Genomic DNA, 17,243 nt, shown 5'->3' with positions numbered 1-17,243 from the left:
TAAAGAAAGTTGTTTTTTTCAAAAGTTGAGATACTCTACACACTTGACATTCCTCCAGGTTTTACACATGATTAAAGGTAAAGGTTCCCTTGCTCGAAAGCCAGTCGAATCCGACTCCAGGGTTGCGGTGCTCATCTCCGTTTCAAAGCCGAAGAGCCAGCGCTGTCCGAAGATATTTCCGTGGTCATGTGGCCGGCATGACTAAATACGAAGGCGCCCGGAACGCTGTTACCTTCCCACTGAAGTGGTACCTATTTATCTCCTTGCAAACTGCTAGGTTGGCAGGAGCTGGAACTAGAGACGGGAGCTCACTCTGTCATGCGGCACACTCGGGACTCGAACTGCTGAACTACTGACCTTCCAGAGCCTGCAGTTCAGCATCTTAACCACTTGAGTCACCACAGCTCCTCCTTACATTGTTACTGAGCATATTTGCCCCACAACCGTGAAGCTCTCATCCCTAGAAACCTGGCTACATTTGAAGAGGTTCTGTTATAAACAATATGCTTCCAGCCCTCAAGTGTCTGATGAAATGGCTCCTGAAAAAAAGTTGCTCTAAGCTCAAGCTAACCGGTTTGCAACCAAATTTCTCAGTAGTTCCTTGTCTATTGTTTTACCATTTCTTAGTTTCCTCAAAGTGTGTTCGCTGATCATGTTTTTTCTCATGCAATATACTGAGCTGCATTTTTCTACTAATCCCAGATCTCTGGCTAAGATTTAGAACCATATTATGTTATGAAGTAGCCTAGACATATGTAATAGCTAATATTTTTAGCCCTGCCAAATCTTGTTCACCTTTTAAATCAGAAAAAACAGATGATGATGTCTGAACTTCAACAAAATATAAAGAGGAGAAAAGACTAAATGGAAGCAGTGCATCAAGTCAACAAACACTAGGCCACATTAAGCTACCAGATGAATCAAGGCTCTTACAAAAACCCTATATGAATTCTGGATGAATTTATATCATAGTTTCAGTGTTAGTCATCTAAGGATTTTTAAATCATGGGCAGTGGGAGGTGGTAATTCGTAACACATTTTTTTTTTAAAAAGCACCAAATGAATCCAATGGTCATACAAAAATCTCTTGGCTGTCACCACAGGGTCTTTTTCCTCCTCCAATAATGGCTGATTCATGTCTCACACAGGCTCAGTTGTCTGTAAAAACATTGGCATCTGTAAACTTGCCCATCGACCACATTTTGGCAGCCCCTCTTCAGTGTTTAACATTCCGTCAGCAAAAACCTCTCCTGACTGGAATCCATTCTACAGCTTTCAACACAAAGATTATCAGTTTAGTTTACAACACTAGTTGGTTGTCATTTAAGAAGTCACTCTTTCTCTGGAGAATCAGATTATATAGTATCTTGCCAATGCACTTTATTAGAACTTCATAGACTCTTTTTCATTGTTCATGAATTCAGAGTGTCACACAGTAAGAATTGTTAAAGGAATCTATTTGTGATACTCAACAATCCTGTATCATTACTACTGTCAGGCTCTGTGACCCAGATGCTGGTACTGCATGAATGAATAAACTGGTGGACCTCCTGATGGCACCTGGGTTCTGGCCACTCTGTGACACTGAGTGTTGGACTGGATGGTCTGACCCAACATAGCTTCTCTTATTTATTTATTTATTCCATAAGGTTTCTTGACTGCCCTTCCCCACTTAGGCTTTGATGTGACTATGCCCAAAAAGGGACCCAAAGATGAAAACTTTGCTACAAAACAGGTAGCACTCATTAGAATAGTGAGGGCACTGGAAGTGGCCCATAGGTTCCAACACCATCACAGTAGCCAAGTCCCTGGGACAATGCCTTAAGATGTCTGAATCACTAGACTTAGGAGACAAGTACTTCCTCTTTCTGGTACAACTATGAATACAAGATGGCAGCTTGTCAACACCCAGATACGTCAGGGCAGGAGAAGTGGGAAATTCTTTATTACAATAGATTAACGTGTTAACTTTACGTTGTGTAGAAATTTACCTTCGGTAATTGCACAGGTGAAGCAGCATGAAAACAGAAGCTCAGCACTCAGTTCAATATTCGCAATATTGACCTCTCGATATACACTAAACCCTTCAAAGTTTTTTTTGTTGTTGTTTCAGGATTTCTCTTCTGTCTGAGTAATATGCTTTGCACCACAGGGTGTCTGACAAAAAAGTTTTTAAGCATTTGTGACATTAAACAAAGACAAAAGCAGTGAGAGTGGATTTCAGCTGCCCATAGGCCTGAGGTGGAAGGCAAACAAAACAGAGTTTAGCAGCATCCATAAGACGAACACAGTTCTCAGATTTAATTCAGTCTGAAAGCAGGAGGAGAGAGCAGAGTCTGGAGCAAAGTACAATCAAACAAAACACGAATGGGCATGAGCCCAGAAAGGAGACTGGACAGTCTCTTGACAGATTTCTCGTTTGCAAATTAGTCTTCAACAGAAACCAGAAGCCACTGGCTTAGTAGACCTCATCTGTGTGAAATTTCACCACTGGATAAATTTAAAAATATTTTTTTGCTTCTGTAAAATGCCCCTTCTGCAAAACAGATGAGAAAGCCCATTTCACATACATGTTTTAAAACAGATGTGGCACCATTACACCCCTCTAAAAGAGGCTGTCTTTTTACATAAAGTAAATGAATCCAATAATTTTGTTATAATGAAGCTCCATGTTTCTTTATCTGAAAACTATAATTATCTGCAACTTGCTAACTCAGTGATTGAGAAGCAGCATTTGTTGAATTATTTTCAAAAGGGATCAATCCAGTTTTTCTACTATTTCCAACGATGTCAAGAAGAAATACAGCAAACCTGGACACCAGAGTAATAGAAATACAGCTAAGGACTGTCCAATCCAGCAAATACTTTAGACTAAATAGGAAAAATATTTTAAAATAAGCAACATAGCTCATGGAGAAGTCCCAAATACAATTTAGATTCACAAATATTTCGAATGACTGTGCCTATTAAGAGTTTTGAAAAAGTGACACTGACAAGAAGGCTGGATTCCCACAGCACTGTTAAAAGCTCTCTCATAGAAAATGCACCCAAACGTATGGCAACAATCTTTATTGCTTAGGATTTCACTAGTTCAGTTTACTGATTCTTCCCTCTGATTCCTTAAAATAATCGAATGTAATGCTAGAAAGAATGAAGAGAGAGTTAATAAAAAAAGAAACTCCCAATATACCAATTTCACCTAAGTTACACATAGATAAAAAGAAATACAGGATTTGTAAACTGAATAATCATTTGTTGTCTCTGAAGCCAAAGGGCTTTCCAGGGAGACTCCCAGAGAATTCCTCTGTTGTGAGGTGCTTCAAGAGCAGCCATCAACTTGAGAGCATAAATTCAACTCATTTCATCTTCAGAGATTTTAGTCAGCCAACTCTGAATTTTATTCTGAGTCACCCAGGACTCTAAAGGATCTGAAACATAACCCCCCTAAGCACTTTTTAAAGTCAAAGTTGCAGGCAGTAGAGGGTTATTATTTAAATTTGGGTTTTATGCTTTGCTTTTGCAACCCAACCGCAAACCTGTGCTTTGGTACCCCTTTGTTCCGTCCTGTTCACGATAGGCTACCTTTCTAAAAATCAAGTGTATAGTGTCAACTACTGAATGAAAATAAAGATCAGCCCAGGCCACATTAAATGGGTATTGATTCTGCCTGAACCATAGAGTAGAAGTGATTTCAGATTCTAGCTCTTTCAAGAAAGTAGGATAAAATTTCCCTCAGTTTCAAGTGCTGTAGAAGACCAACCAGATGCATTATGTACGTTATAGCTTGGAAAGCTTCTACTAAACCAGATGTACAGACAAGAGAGAATGTTGGAAAGATATTAAAAACCTCCCATGTGGATTTCAGACACAAATGGTAAGGTCTAAATTTGCTGGAGTTTCCCCAAAAATCCAAAAAGACCAGCATTCCTCTTCTTGAGAACTGCCCTGGTTAACTCCGGAATCCAAAGATGCCCTTGATATATCCCGTAAGACCACTCTTTGATTTCTGCTCCACTTTGTCCTCCAGGGGCGGGAAAGTGACATGGTTGAGGGCCAAGTCAAAGAACAAAGGCTTGCATGGTATTGGCTGGAACTCTGGAGGAAAATGCACCAGACTGGCTTGCTTGCTGACCAGAGAAGAATCCAGACAGAAAGTCTCTAACCGTTCTGAAAGTGGCTTGATATAAAAAGAAAGAAAAACAAACTGAAAACAATGTGGCTACCTAAACAAACCTAATATAACAGCCAGGCAGTAGTATAACACTACTAGCAGAAACTTCAGGGGCCTTTTCACTGCCTCAGACTTTATAATATTCCCAAAGCAATGCACAGGGACAATAAAAGAATCTCAGATATCTGAGATGAACGAGTACCAGGACATCACCCCAAACCAGCCCGAGATACCTGCTTAGGAACAGAAGAGGAAAATATTTCAAATTCTAAACCTCTTTTAAAAAGACTGTACATATAACAAAGTTGACATTTTTTCAAAAGTGATACTGCTGAAATGTAGATGTATTTCCACAGAGTTCAGCTGTAGGATTTCCTCTGAATCTGTCTACGGTTAACACGATCCCGCTATGTAGAATCAAGGTAAAAATATTTCTATTCCTCATGTCTGGTGAGACAATTTCTTTAGGTGAGGCAAGGAAATCTAAGGAAGTGGACCTGAGAAGTATGCATGAAACTTGGCATAGTTTCCCAGCCTCCCTACTGTTCCTCATGTGTGGACCTCCCCTGCTTCACAACACTGGTTCACTCAAATCATATGTGCTACCAGGGGTCATTTGGGGCCAGAGCGCACAGAAGCACCGCTCCAGCAGCTCTCCCCAGCAGCCCCGCCCCCGCACTCCTTTTTTCTAGAGTCATGCCGCAGCAGCGGCACAATGTTTCCATTATATTCTATGGGGCCACAGAATATAATGGAAAGATCACGCCGCTGCTGCAGCGCGACTCCACGGAGAAGAGATTAAAAGTTTAAACCCCTTCTCTATGGAGTCGCACCGCAGTGGATGAGCAATCTTTCCATTATATTCTATGGCCCCATAGAATATAACTGAAACATTGCGCCGCTGCGGCGCAACTCCAGGCCTGTGGAGAGGGCAGGGGCCCCCCTCTAGGAGCCTTCCTCTGTCTCCCCGCTTTCTCCCTGGCCCTTCCTGGCTCGCCTGCCTGGCAGGCGAGCCAAGAGAGGGCGGGCTCTAGGAGCCTTCCTTGGCTCGCCCATTTGGGCGGGGTAGCCGAGGAAGGCACGGGGAGGCATTTAAATGTCTCCCCGCTTTCTCCCCGGCCCTTCCTGGCTCGCCCGCCAGGCAGGTGAACCAGGAGAGGGGGGCCAGAAGCAGGCCGACTGGGGAAGCAAAAAAAGGGGGAAGGGAGGCATCTTCAAAAGCCCCCCCTTCCCTTCCCCAGCTAGCCTGCCAAGGTGGGCTGAGGGGGGGAACTCTAGGCAGGCCAGCTGGGAAAGGGGAGGCTTTTGAAGATGCCTCCCCTCCTTTTTGCTTCCTCTTCTGACATCACTTTTGGTGATGTCAGGGGACATGGCATATGCTAATGAGTCATTATGCTAATAGCCTATTAGATATGCTAATTAGCTCCTGCAGCTCTTTTTCTACGAAATGACCTCTGTGTGCTACAATCTTATTTGTAAACTGAATCAGGACAATTAGGCATCTTTGTACGATCTGTACCACTAGAAACATGAATTTACATTTTGCAGCAGTGGGAGCTGAGATTAAAAAAACAGGTTTGCTGATCATCCTGAAATTTCACAGCAGCATGACTAAAACTGACTTACCTTGCCATCCTTGACCTGGGATGGGGACTCAACCTCAGGGACATCTTCTGCATCTGAAAAAGTCACAGGGATGCTCTAGGAAAATGCAGTTGCCCACAATACAACCTTTTCGCTGAAGCCATCTGAATGCAGAAGGTATTTCATACAACACTTTGTACTTGGGAATACATTCACAATTATGTAAGTGCAGCAACAATTAATAAAGTGAATATATGTCTAACCCACAGCTTTCCCCTTCATCATATTCTACATTACTACCTATCACAGGTCCTGAGATGCTCAGGAAAAAACACACACCAAGAATATAAATATTTCAAATAAATAAATAAATAATATATGAAATGTTACATTCAAAATATATACATAAGGAATTCCGGGTTGAATCCTTTTTTAGTCACAGTTTGTGAACAACATGTACTGCCACTCTTCATGCTGCATTGTGTAATAGAACACGCTGTTGTTTGTTTCAATGGGTTGTTGTAAGAAGTAGACAATATTGTCTTTTGTAGTACTTGTATTGATACAAATAACAAGGACTGTATGTAATATAAGTTCTATTGAGCACCATTACATTATTTATACGTAAATTTAAAGAAGAGTCTGTGCATATTTGTTGCCATCTCATGGTATATATTTTGTTCATATTAGGTTATATGTCCGTGAGCCTGCAATTTGGTGGGACCCTGTTCGGAACAAGACAGAGTCCTACAACTGTTGCAGATTTGGAAGAGAGGAAAAAGCCCTTCAGTGTGGTACAGTGGGCTGAGCACAGAAGTAAAGCCAGAGAGAAGTAGGTTCAAATCCTCACTCCATCACAGACATTTACTGTGCGACCTTGGACCAGTCTCTCTCTTTCTCAGCCTAACCTACTTTTCACAGGGTTGCTGTGATAACCAAATGGAGGAGGGAAAAAGTAAAATCACTACCCTGGGTTAGAGGAAAAGGTGGGATAAGAGCAGGACTGTTTCCTTCCAGTCTAATATGATGACAGGCACTGCCACTAGCATGCTCAGTCATGTCACTCTGAATGCCAAGAGATGCCAAGGGCAGGTCAAATGTGATGCCATTCTAGACAATGGAGCAGGACTAGAGGGGGGATTTCAGGCTGTCATAGTAGTGGGAACCTGAGCAAGGCAAGTTCCGCAGGATGAAGCCCTTGCAAATGCTATGCTGGATACAGCCCCTTTATGTGGTACATACTTTGAACCCAGTAATATGTGGAATGGAGTCATGGAAAACTAGTGGCTCCCCAACAGTACTAAGATACTCACCTAATATGGCAGCTGCTTGCAATGAGTATTTCTCTGCATTCACTTGGGTGATCAGCTCTTGAACATCAGGCAGCTCCTAGACAATATCAGATTGAGTACCTTTAAGTATTATAGTGCTCAGCAAGTTGCAACTACTGTTGATCTTTTTCAACAGACAGCAGAGCATGTAAAACAGCTTTTTATACCCCACCAAACATGAGGAAACACAACATGACTAAAAAAGTCACCTCTTGGGAGCCATTAAAGAAGCATTGTCTAGTGAGACAATTTCTTTAGGTGAGGCAAGGAAATCTAAGGAAGTGGACCTGAGAAGTATGCATGAAACTTGGCATAGTTTCCCAGCCTCTCTACTGTTCCTCATGTGTGGACCTCCCCTGCTTCACAACACTGATTCACTCAAATCATATGTGCTACCAGGGGTCATTTGGGGCCGGAGCGCACAGAAGCACCGCCCCAGCAGCTCGCCCCAGCAGCCCTGCCCCCGCACTCCTTTTTTCTAGAGTCATGCCGCAGCAGCGGCACGATGTTTCCATTGTATTCTATGGGGCCATAGAATATAATCGAAACATCGCGCCGCTGCTGCGGCACAACTCCAGGTCTGTGGAGAGGGCGGGGGGCCCCTCTAGGAGCCTTCCTCTGTCTCCCCACTTTCTCCCCGGCCCTTCCTGGCTCGCCCACCAGGCAGGCAAGCCAGGAGAGGGTGGGCTCTAGGAGCCTTCCTTCCGTTTTTTTAGTGCCAGCATCTGACAGTAACACTGAGATGCATATATTCAGCACTGTAAAAAACTTGAAAAGGCCTGTGAAAGCTGCACCCGCAAACAGTACATAAAGCCACTGTGATGGGCCCCTGCATGGCTGGCAAAGGTAGCACAAACAGGACCACCCACTGACTAGGCAGAAAGGGGTTTCCACATGTTCAGGAGGCTTCTCAAGTATGCACAAGAACATGACTTGTTACGCAAAGAAAAATGAGAAAGGCCTTAAGGTTACCTGAAAACCCTTCAGAAGGGATGGAATGTTGACAGCAGGGAGGGCTGGAGGTGGGGGAGATTTGAAAATAGTCTTCCCCTCCTGTAATCGTTCATGAGCCTCAAGCGTATAAAGTTCATCATAACAAGACTGTATAAAAGCTTAACATGGCGCACCTGACAAAGTAAGCTTCTCATCTGAAATGGTTAATTTCATACCTTTAAGTTGTTTTTATAAATTCCAGCTTGAGCTTCTACTTCATTGGCATATTTCAGAACTCGATCATACAAAACAAGGGCTTCACTCCACTTCTTCACCAGAACATATGACTGTGCAATGAAAAAACACCTAGTGGGATAAAATAGTAACATCAGCGACATTCTTACTAGGGCTCAGCCGATCAGCAGCAGAGGTATCAACACAGCTGGCAACAAACAGCACATGAGAAATACAACTCCATGTGATCACAGACAGCTGAAATATGTTTCTACAACAGTGAAATCAAAGCCAATTTCAGCCTCGTAGCCAGAATTTTTTTTTGGGGGGGGGGGGCCACGTCGGGGCACCTAGAGGGGCAATTAAATTAAACCGGCACAGTGGAGGGAAGGGAGCGCCAACTGCCTTCTTTCGGCCAGAGAGTTGGGTTAGCAAATCCCAGGGTGGAGGTGAGCCACGGAGCTGCCCAGTGCCACCAGCAAGTCCAGCCTGGGCAAAAGTGAAGTGAGGTTCCCCGGGAGAAAGGCAGGGATGTCAAGGAGGCCAGGGTGGGCTGAGGGGCACAGCAATCGTCACCAGGAAGGTGGAGCTTGCCGGGGTGGGCTCATGTCTCCTCCTGGCTGCAGCTCTGTGGCTCCCTCTGCTCTCCTCTCGCCTTGTGCTGCCCGGCGAGGGAGCCAGGTGCTGTCCGCAGAGATTCCATCAAACTCCCCTCCGCTGCCAAGCAAAGCCAAAGCAAAATGGAGCAGAACTGGATGGGGGCGGGTGCGCAGGGGGAGACTGTGCTGAGAGAGTTGGAGGAATGGATGGATGCACAGGCAGGGGAGGAAAGACTGAGGCAGGACAAACTCAACCAAGTGAGCCAGACTCAGAAGAGCTCAAAAGTGAAATCTGCAAACAGGTGGGTGGGGTGGAGAATTGCACGGTGGAAGGGAGACAGAAATCAGACAGCCAGACCCAGAGAGAACAGCTAGGAAAGAGAGATGCACAAAACAGGCTGCAGGGGGAAAGGTCCTTATCCCAGCCTACTTACTTGGAAGTTTTATTGCAATCAGCAGCGGGTGCATGCAGATTTGATAGGGGGAGCTGCTGATTTGATAGGGGGCGCCGCTCTCAGTGCCCCACTGCTGGCTATGGCCCTGGTGAATTTCTTGCATGGTTCCTAATCTCACACTGAACACAATGTATTGAAATGTCAGGTATGTGGGGAATATTACCCAGCTTACTCCTAACTATTTAAGTAACCTTGTTATTTGCTTGAGAATTACCTGTAAGCCTTATACACCAATGTCTTTATTCCTATTTCCTTTAGGAAGCTTTTATCCTCTTCTAGGCCTGGAAGTTGTTGCAAGTCTGCTAAATTCTTCAGAGAGATCAAAATGAGAATTTTCAAAAGAACATTTTTTTCCAAGTAAATTTCCTTCTTATCTAGCACTATTTAATACCATGTTACATTCTAGGTGAAACTTTTCTTCAGGGAGATCTACCCACATGTTCACCCACTTTCTTACAAGCTACTATCCTTCCCATTTGCTGTCTAAAGTACAACTTGCAATTACCAGTAAATGCTCCTTCAGGAAACTTAAATGTGTTCAGTTTTAGTTTGCATGCAATCAATTAACACTTTGTGCAATGCCCAAATCTTTTAAAAAACCTAAACAAATAACCAATAAAGATTAATGAAGTCTACAGCAATGACCAACTAGGACAAATAGTTCATTTGTTATGAAGAAGTGGAACACAGCCTTGTTTTAAATGGCATTAGATTCATGAACTGAAGGAGTATTCCATATTTTGCAAACTTCAGCAGAGGACTGTAAGCATCTGTTGCCAAACAAACACTGATCTTTTCTGCCATTGATATTACCTGTAAGATGATGTCATAAAGGCGTATCAAGTCCTGAGGCCGAGCGGTACGCTTGCCATCTTCCTCTAGCTCCTGCTGCTGAAGTAATGCCTTCTGTAAAGATTTTGCCATACTCTCATTGCGCTTGATTGCTGTGGACAGCTTGATGTAAGTCAGGTAACTAGAAAATATCATTTCCAGAATATGGGATACTGTTAAAAGGTTGCTCAAAACCAACTGGGTGGAAACACCATAAAGATTCCACTATCAATTAACATGCAAAGTAGATGAGAACTATTGAGAAAAGACTGTCAGATCTTCTCAGAACTAGTGTGGAGAAAATGGACCAATGAGCATTTCTGAATGAAAAAGCCAGTGAATAAACGATGAGAAAGATTGCTGCACCCAGAAATACTCTTACCTGTGCAGGTACTGGATATTTGTGACTTTTCCAGAATCCACTTCCGAAGAATGATCTCGTTGCTTCTGTAGGAAATAAAGTTAACACCTGCTATATTGGACTGGAAAAGACACATATAGCCTGACAGCACCTGCAATAAGTATTATGTCATTAAAAACAGACAAGGCCTGTCAAAATGGTTTCTTCAAGCAAACACCAATTATGAAAAACAGCACTAGCCACAAATAAGGCCCTCCACAACAACATTTTATACTCACCTGGTCTGGTTTCAGTTCTTCACGAACAGCCTGTATTGCATCTCGGCACTCACTCAGTAAGGACTCAAACAGACGTTCTTTAGTTTCTTCTTCTTCTGCCTAAATACAAAAGCAGTACAGAATCATTCAAAATATCTGGGCTCCTGCCATTATCTTCCACCCCAATGTCCCTAAGATTAACTAAGGAATAAGTCAGTTCAAGTCTCCAAGAAGACTTCTGCACTAAATCCTTCTGAATAATTTGTAAAACACTGCTTTTTTTTTGCTATTTCTTGAGTTCAGTAACATAAAAACTCAAACAAAAAAGGTGAAAGGCATTCTGATTGTTAGAATGAATAAAACAGGCATGAGATGATCCCATTTTCTTCACAAACAACTGGTTATCCAGGGACACATGATGGATATTAAAAAACAAAGAACTCAACTGCCTTGTTCTCTTTCTCTGTTCTCCCACAGGTGCACTATGACTCTTCCTAAATACCAGCATCTATGCTACTCTACACTAAACCACCGAAACCGCAATTCCTATTCCAAAATGCTTGTTTATAGCTGTTCAAAGAAATGAATTTCTTTTGCTTAGATCTAGTGTTTTAATTCCTCCACACGTCCTCTGAGACTACCGTAACTAGAGTCTATATGTTGAGGCTTGTGGAGTTAGGCATAATCTCTAGAATGCCCCAGCGGGCGAATCCCACCCTCCACCCCCCGTTTAGCCTGATTTGGGATTGGAAAAAGAATGTTCCTCAAGTCAGACTGGCCCAAGGATTCTCTGGCCTTCCTTAAAGCTCGACTTGACTGGCATGGATTGTCCATGCATAGCTAACAGGAAATCCTCAAGTTGGCTACACAGCATTTTTATTAATTCAAAAAGCCTTCAAAAATCACTCTAGAGTAACTGGCTTGTGGACAGCAACTTTAACTGCTTATTCTTCACCAATGTTATTTAGATTAATAAACTTCATAAACATGCACTCTAACCTTTGGGTATGTATGTATAAGGAAAACGTAATAATCAAGTTAAGAAGTTTTCTAAATACTAAGGAGGGATACTACTGCAGAGGCAAGCTAAACAAGTCTGACAGCATTCTTAACCACACCTGTGAGTGTATTTCAGCTTCAGACATGCAAAGGGAAAACCAACTAGAATGGCAATGAAGAAAGAAAAAAAGAGGCCCCCAAACTGCAAGGAGTACATACAGCTTTGGCGACTCCTAAGCATTTCCTGGAGAAAATCAGGGGTAGGGAACCCTAGAGCATCAGTTCTCTGCCCCAGGAGCAAGTCCCTGGAGCTCAGTTTGCACCATTACACTCCTGTCTTGCACCTTTCTTTTGTTTAACTAGCATGCCAAAATTTTAACAGGAAGAAGTTGCAAGCTTTTGTCATTCAGCCCAAAAAACATTGCCCACCAGTGGTTTATATTATGTAGCATATGATTCCGTGTTTAAATCATGATATGCCTAACTCTACAAGCATCAGCACAGTCACTGACAGCTGGTGAAGAAGCTCTTGTAATAAGAGTTAAAATGCTAGTATTAAGATTGTTCAAGAGCAGAAGAGAAAGATGAACATGTAAGAACATGAGTTAATCGGTAATTTGAGATATACGAATTAGGGGTGTACAGAAAAAAAAATCCGTTTTTTAAAATTTGGGTCCATTGGTAGGTGGGGCTGAGGGAACTCTGACAGAAACTGCTCTTTTTCAAGAACAGCTCTTATCAGAACTATGACGTGCAACCCCCCATCAGTCCAGGGTCTGAGTTGGGGAAATGGTTTTGCATGTAAAGCACCCCACTGGTGGGTGTGGGGGCACCGCTGCAGTCTGCTGCATGGAAGTACTTCCGCATCCTGCCTAGTGACCCTTGCGTGGTGGAGTGCCAGGTGCGCGGGGTGCATGTTCGTAGGGGGAGGAATCATGCATCACTTAACCACTAGCGTTCTACAGAGGCACTTGCGTAGGTCGCACCCCAATTTGACACTGCCGGCAGGTGGACACCCTGAGTCTGCTGCCGGGCACAGGGCACAAACTCCAAGTTGATGGGGAGAGGGAGGCCAGGAGGGGCGGGCTACCACAGCGGGGTCTCTGGACTCCCCCAGGCAAGCCACTCTCCAAGAGATCATGCTTGTGGGGTCCTCCCCAGCGCCTGGAAAGAGAATAAGGGCCATGGCTCATGAAGCAATCACTCAGCACATCGGGCGGATTATCACCCTGGATGGCCAGCCTGTCTCTTTGGTGGAGGATGTGGGCTTCTGGGGGCTTCTATGATGCGTGGGCCCCGGTACACCATCCCCTCCAGGAGGACCATGAGCCGGCACATGCTGCCTGCCAAGTATCGGTCCACGGGGTGTCTGGTGAAAGCTGAGGTAGCCAAGGCATGAGGGCAAACCATCCACCTGATGGCCAACCTTTGCAGCAGCCAGCACCATGGATACCTCTCCCTCACCGCACACTGGTGGCAACCTGAGGAGTTCTGGGCTGGGCCACCAAAAAAGCCAAACCCAGAGACATTGTTTGTATGGTGCACAAGATTCACCTAGTGGTGAAGGATGCCCTGGGGCTGAGGAGCAAGGCCACGGCTGGGGAGGGCACCACCGAGATCAGTTCTCTGCTGGAGAACTGCTGGTGCTTGGCAGGTCACTTCTTGAGAAGCATCAGGGCTTCATGGCTGCTGAGAGAGTGGCAGGGTGAGGCGGCTGAACAGGAACACGTCCTCCTCCAGCACGTCGGCACCCGGTGGAACTCCACCTTTGCCATGATTGCCTGTTTGGTGGAGCAGAAAACGGTGGTCCAGGATGTCCTGTCCTCCATGTCCATCCAGCGGGGGGAGGGGAGGCTGAGCAAGAAGATTGGCTGACCCTGTCCCAGATGGTTCTTGTCCTGAAACTTTTTCAGGATGCCACCAATGTCCTCTGTGCCCACACGGCCTGCCTGGGGCAAGTCATCCCCCTTATTTGCGGGCTAGATCGGGCGATAGAGTCTGTGCTGGAGCCAGACCCTGAGGGAATTGAGATTCTACCTTGAGTCAGGGCCCTGGTCAACACATTGCGCAAAGGCACTGAGGAGTGCCTGCATCTGCTCTTTGAGGACCAGGAATTCAAGCTGGCATGCATGTGCGACCCCCGTATCAAGGGAAGTATTGCCCTACGAAACACGCAACTTCATCAGTGGAAGCATGAACTGTGTCACCGGGTGCAGAGATGAGAGATGACCAGGTGATGGAGGAGGAGGGAAGGAACTGATGAGGAAGAGGGGGAGGAGTGGGGAGAGCTGAAAGAGGGGGAGGGGAAGGACGGCAAGGTTGTGGAAAGAGGGTGGGCCCCCAGAACTGCAAAGAGACAGAATGAGAATTAGGAGTTCTGAATGTCTGCTGTGTGGTGGGAGATACGAAGCACCGGTGTGGGCGCCACACATGCGATGGCAGAGGATTCTGCCAAAGTGATGGTCTGCGAGTTCCTGGCCGAGCCCTCTGAGCCCGCCAATTCAGATCCACTCACGTACTGGGCCCGCAAGGCCACCATATGACCAGATCTTACCAGGGACTAGATTTGATAGAGTGCCTGAAGAACTATGGACGGAGGTTCGTGACATTGTACAGGAGGCAGCAATCACCACCATCCCAAAGAAAAAAAAATGCCAGAAAGCAAAGTGGCTGTCTGAGGAGGCTTTACAAACAGCAGAGGAAAGAAGGAAAGCGAAAGGCAAAGGTGAAAAGGAAAGATTTACTCAACTGAATGCAGATTTCCAGAGAACAGTAACGAGAGATAAGGAGGCTTTCCTGAATAAACAATGCAAAGTAATAGAGGAAAACAATAGAATGGGAAGGACTAGAGAACTCTTCAAGAAAATTGGAGAAATCAAGGGAACATTCCATGCAAAGCTGGCTATGATAAAGGACAAAAACGGTAGGGACCTAACAGAAGAAGAGGAAATTAGGAAAAGATGGCAAGAATACACATAAGAACTATACAAGGAGGACCTCAATGTCCCTGACAACCACGACGGTGTGATCACTGACCTCAAGCCAGATGGACATTCCAATCCCAAAGAAGGGCAATGCCAAGGAATGTTCAAACTATCGCACAATTGCACTCATATCACACGCTAGCAAGGTTATGCTCAAGATCCTACAAGCTAGGCTTCAACAGTTCGTGGATAGAGAACTGCCAGAAGTACAAGCTGGGTTTCGAAGAGGTAGAGGAACTAGAGATCAAATTTCCAACATTCGCTGGATTATGGAGAAAGCAAGAGAGTACCAGAAAAATATCTACTTCTGCTTCATTGACTATGCTAAAGCTTTTGACTGTGTGGATCACAACAAACTATGGCAGGTCCTTAAAGAGATGGGAGTACCAGACCACCTCACATGTCTCTTGAGAAACCTGTATAAGGGTCAAGAAGCAACAGTTAGAACCGGATATGGAACAACTGATTGGTTTAGCATAGGAAAAGGAGTACGACAAGGATGTATATTATCACCTTGCTTATTTAATTGATATGCAGAGTACATCATACAAAATGCCGGCCTGGATGAATCACAAGCTGGAATTAAAACTGCCAGGAAAAACATCAAAAACCTCATATATGCAGACAATACCACTCTAATGGCAGAAAGTGAAGAGGACCTTAAGAGCTTCTTGCTCAGGATGAAAGAAGAGAGTGCAAAAGTTGGCTTGAAACTCAACATTAAAAAAAAAAAATTAAGATCATGGCATCCGGCCCCATCACTCCTTGGCAAATAGAAGGGGAAGTCATGGAAGCAGTGACAGACTTCACCTTCCTGGGATCCAAGATCACTGCAGACGGTGACTGCAGCCATGAAATTAAAAGACGCCTGTTCCTTGGGAGGAAAGTGATGGCAAACCTAGGCAGCATAATAAAAAGTAGAGACATCACCTTGCCAACAAAAGTCTGGATGTTCAAAGCAATGGTATTCCCAGTAGTAACGTATGGCAGCGACTATAAGGAAGGCCGAGCACCGAAAAATAGATTCTTTTAAATTATGGTGCTGAAGAAAACTCTTGAGAGTCCCTTGGACTGCAAGGAGATCAAATCAGTCAATCCTAGAAGAAATCAACTCTGACTGTTCCCTGGAAGGCCAGATAATGAACCTGAAGCTCAAATACTTTGGCCACCAAATGAGAAGGGAGCACTCAATGGAGCAACCCTGTTCTGGATGGGGTGGATTGAGACCGCGGTCTCTGATCTTCCTTCCTCATGACCCTCCTTCTTTGTTCCCCACTTCCTCTAGGGGTGATCCTGGTATGCAGCCCATCGTGTGCATCCTTTGGTGCTTGGGTGGGAAGAAGGCTGCCTCTGCCCGGCGGCCAACACCCATGATGTCAACATTGCCCCAAAGAACCATTTGGACCACGATCCTCCTTCTCACAGTGTGTTCCACGACATGGAAACCATAAACGAGACCTGTTGTGTATGAAAACTGCCCTCCCCCTCTTCATACGTTGCTGCCCCAGGATCCCTCAAAACAGGCCACTGGATGTGCTCCTCGTTCACTGTACGCTCAGGAAGCCAGCGTGGTGAGACTTCCGGTACAGCGTTTCGACGGACGGGGGGAGTGAGACGTGCTCCGTCCCCGACCGATCTGTTTTCGCTTTATTTGAGCCCCCCGAGATTCGGGGGAGCTCGACCAGCCTCCCGATGGTGGGGGCTGGAGCAGGGGGCGTCCTTTCGGCCCTTTCCCGCAACTGGCAGGGCGGGGGAGGTGTCCGGAAAAGCTCCGAAGCTGAAGCGAGTAACAGAGAGCATGGCGGCCATGTTCTCGAGAAACGACCATCCGTTCGTTTTTAATTTGTAAAAGTGGATTATAACCAGCAGCAACGAAGAAAAAATTCAGCAACAAGCGTCTTTGTGTGGAGAGGATCCCCAGACTGGACTGCATGCATCTTCAAGATGAAAGAAACCCCGAACTGTTTGGCACGAAAGGAAATTAAAGAGGCCAACAACGAGACTCAGCTAAGTACATACGTGTTTTCTGTTTTTTCGGGGGGGAAATCGTTCTGTTCTTGAGACGGGACTACTGAATTTAGAATGGAAATGGCGTCTGAAAAGGGATTAGAGCCTGAAATGGTTGTAGAAGTAATGGAACAATTTCTAAAGGCTCTAAATGAAGAAATTCAAAAGGGCATTAAAGAGGGATTCAAGGCAGCAAATGCAAGACTGTATGAGCCCTCCATAGCACTGGAAAATAATGAGACTATCGAAAAAGGGACTCAAGATCCGGAGAGTACGGAACACTCTTCGGAGGTGGAGTACGAAAGGGAGGAAGTGGAGCTGGTAAATATAACGCTTCGAAGGCAAAATGAGGAAGCAAATAAGGGGAAAAAATTGAAGAGAAGGAAGAGGAAAAAAGAGGGAAGGGCGTTTAAAGTGAAGGAAAAATGGAACAGAGGGAGACGAGAACAAACTACGCGTAAAAATCAAAGGAGACAGAAGTTTTGAAGACAGTTTCA

The 17,243-nt window shown here is 44.9% G+C and overlaps 1 protein-coding gene across 2 annotated transcripts in view; it reads right to left on the bottom strand.

Annotated features, from left to right (window-relative positions):
- Positions 1-1,629: 1,629 nt before the first annotated feature.
- Positions 1,630-17,243, bottom strand: part of SRP68 (signal recognition particle 68kDa) — a 46,775-nt gene continuing 31,161 nt past the window's right edge. Inside the window, exons 9-16 of one of the 2 annotated variants that reach the window (XM_015414489.1) lie at positions 10,778-10,876; positions 10,521-10,585; positions 10,121-10,280; positions 9,522-9,616; positions 8,256-8,385; positions 7,069-7,144; positions 5,798-5,850; positions 1,630-4,177 (exon numbers count right to left, since the gene is read on the bottom strand). In XM_015414489.1, coding sequence (XP_015269975.1) covers positions 3,950-4,177; positions 5,798-5,850; positions 7,069-7,144; positions 8,256-8,385; positions 9,522-9,616; positions 10,121-10,280; positions 10,521-10,585; positions 10,778-10,876 — 906 coding nt within the window. In that variant the 3' untranslated portion in view covers positions 1,630-3,949. The remainder of the gene's footprint in view (positions 4,178-5,797; positions 5,851-7,068; positions 7,145-8,255; positions 8,386-9,521; positions 9,617-10,120; positions 10,281-10,520; positions 10,586-10,777; positions 10,877-17,243) is intronic. The other variant, XM_015414490.1, reaches the window with a different exon arrangement.

Source organism: Gekko japonicus, unplaced genomic scaffold (genome assembly GCF_001447785.1).
Source record: "Gekko japonicus isolate JY-2015 unplaced genomic scaffold, Gekko_japonicus_V1.1 scaffold277, whole genome shotgun sequence".
Lineage (NCBI taxonomy): Eukaryota > Metazoa > Chordata > Lepidosauria > Squamata > Gekkonidae > Gekko > Gekko japonicus.
Note: the sequence above shows the minus strand (reverse complement) of the source record. Positions and strands in the feature narration are given on the sequence as shown.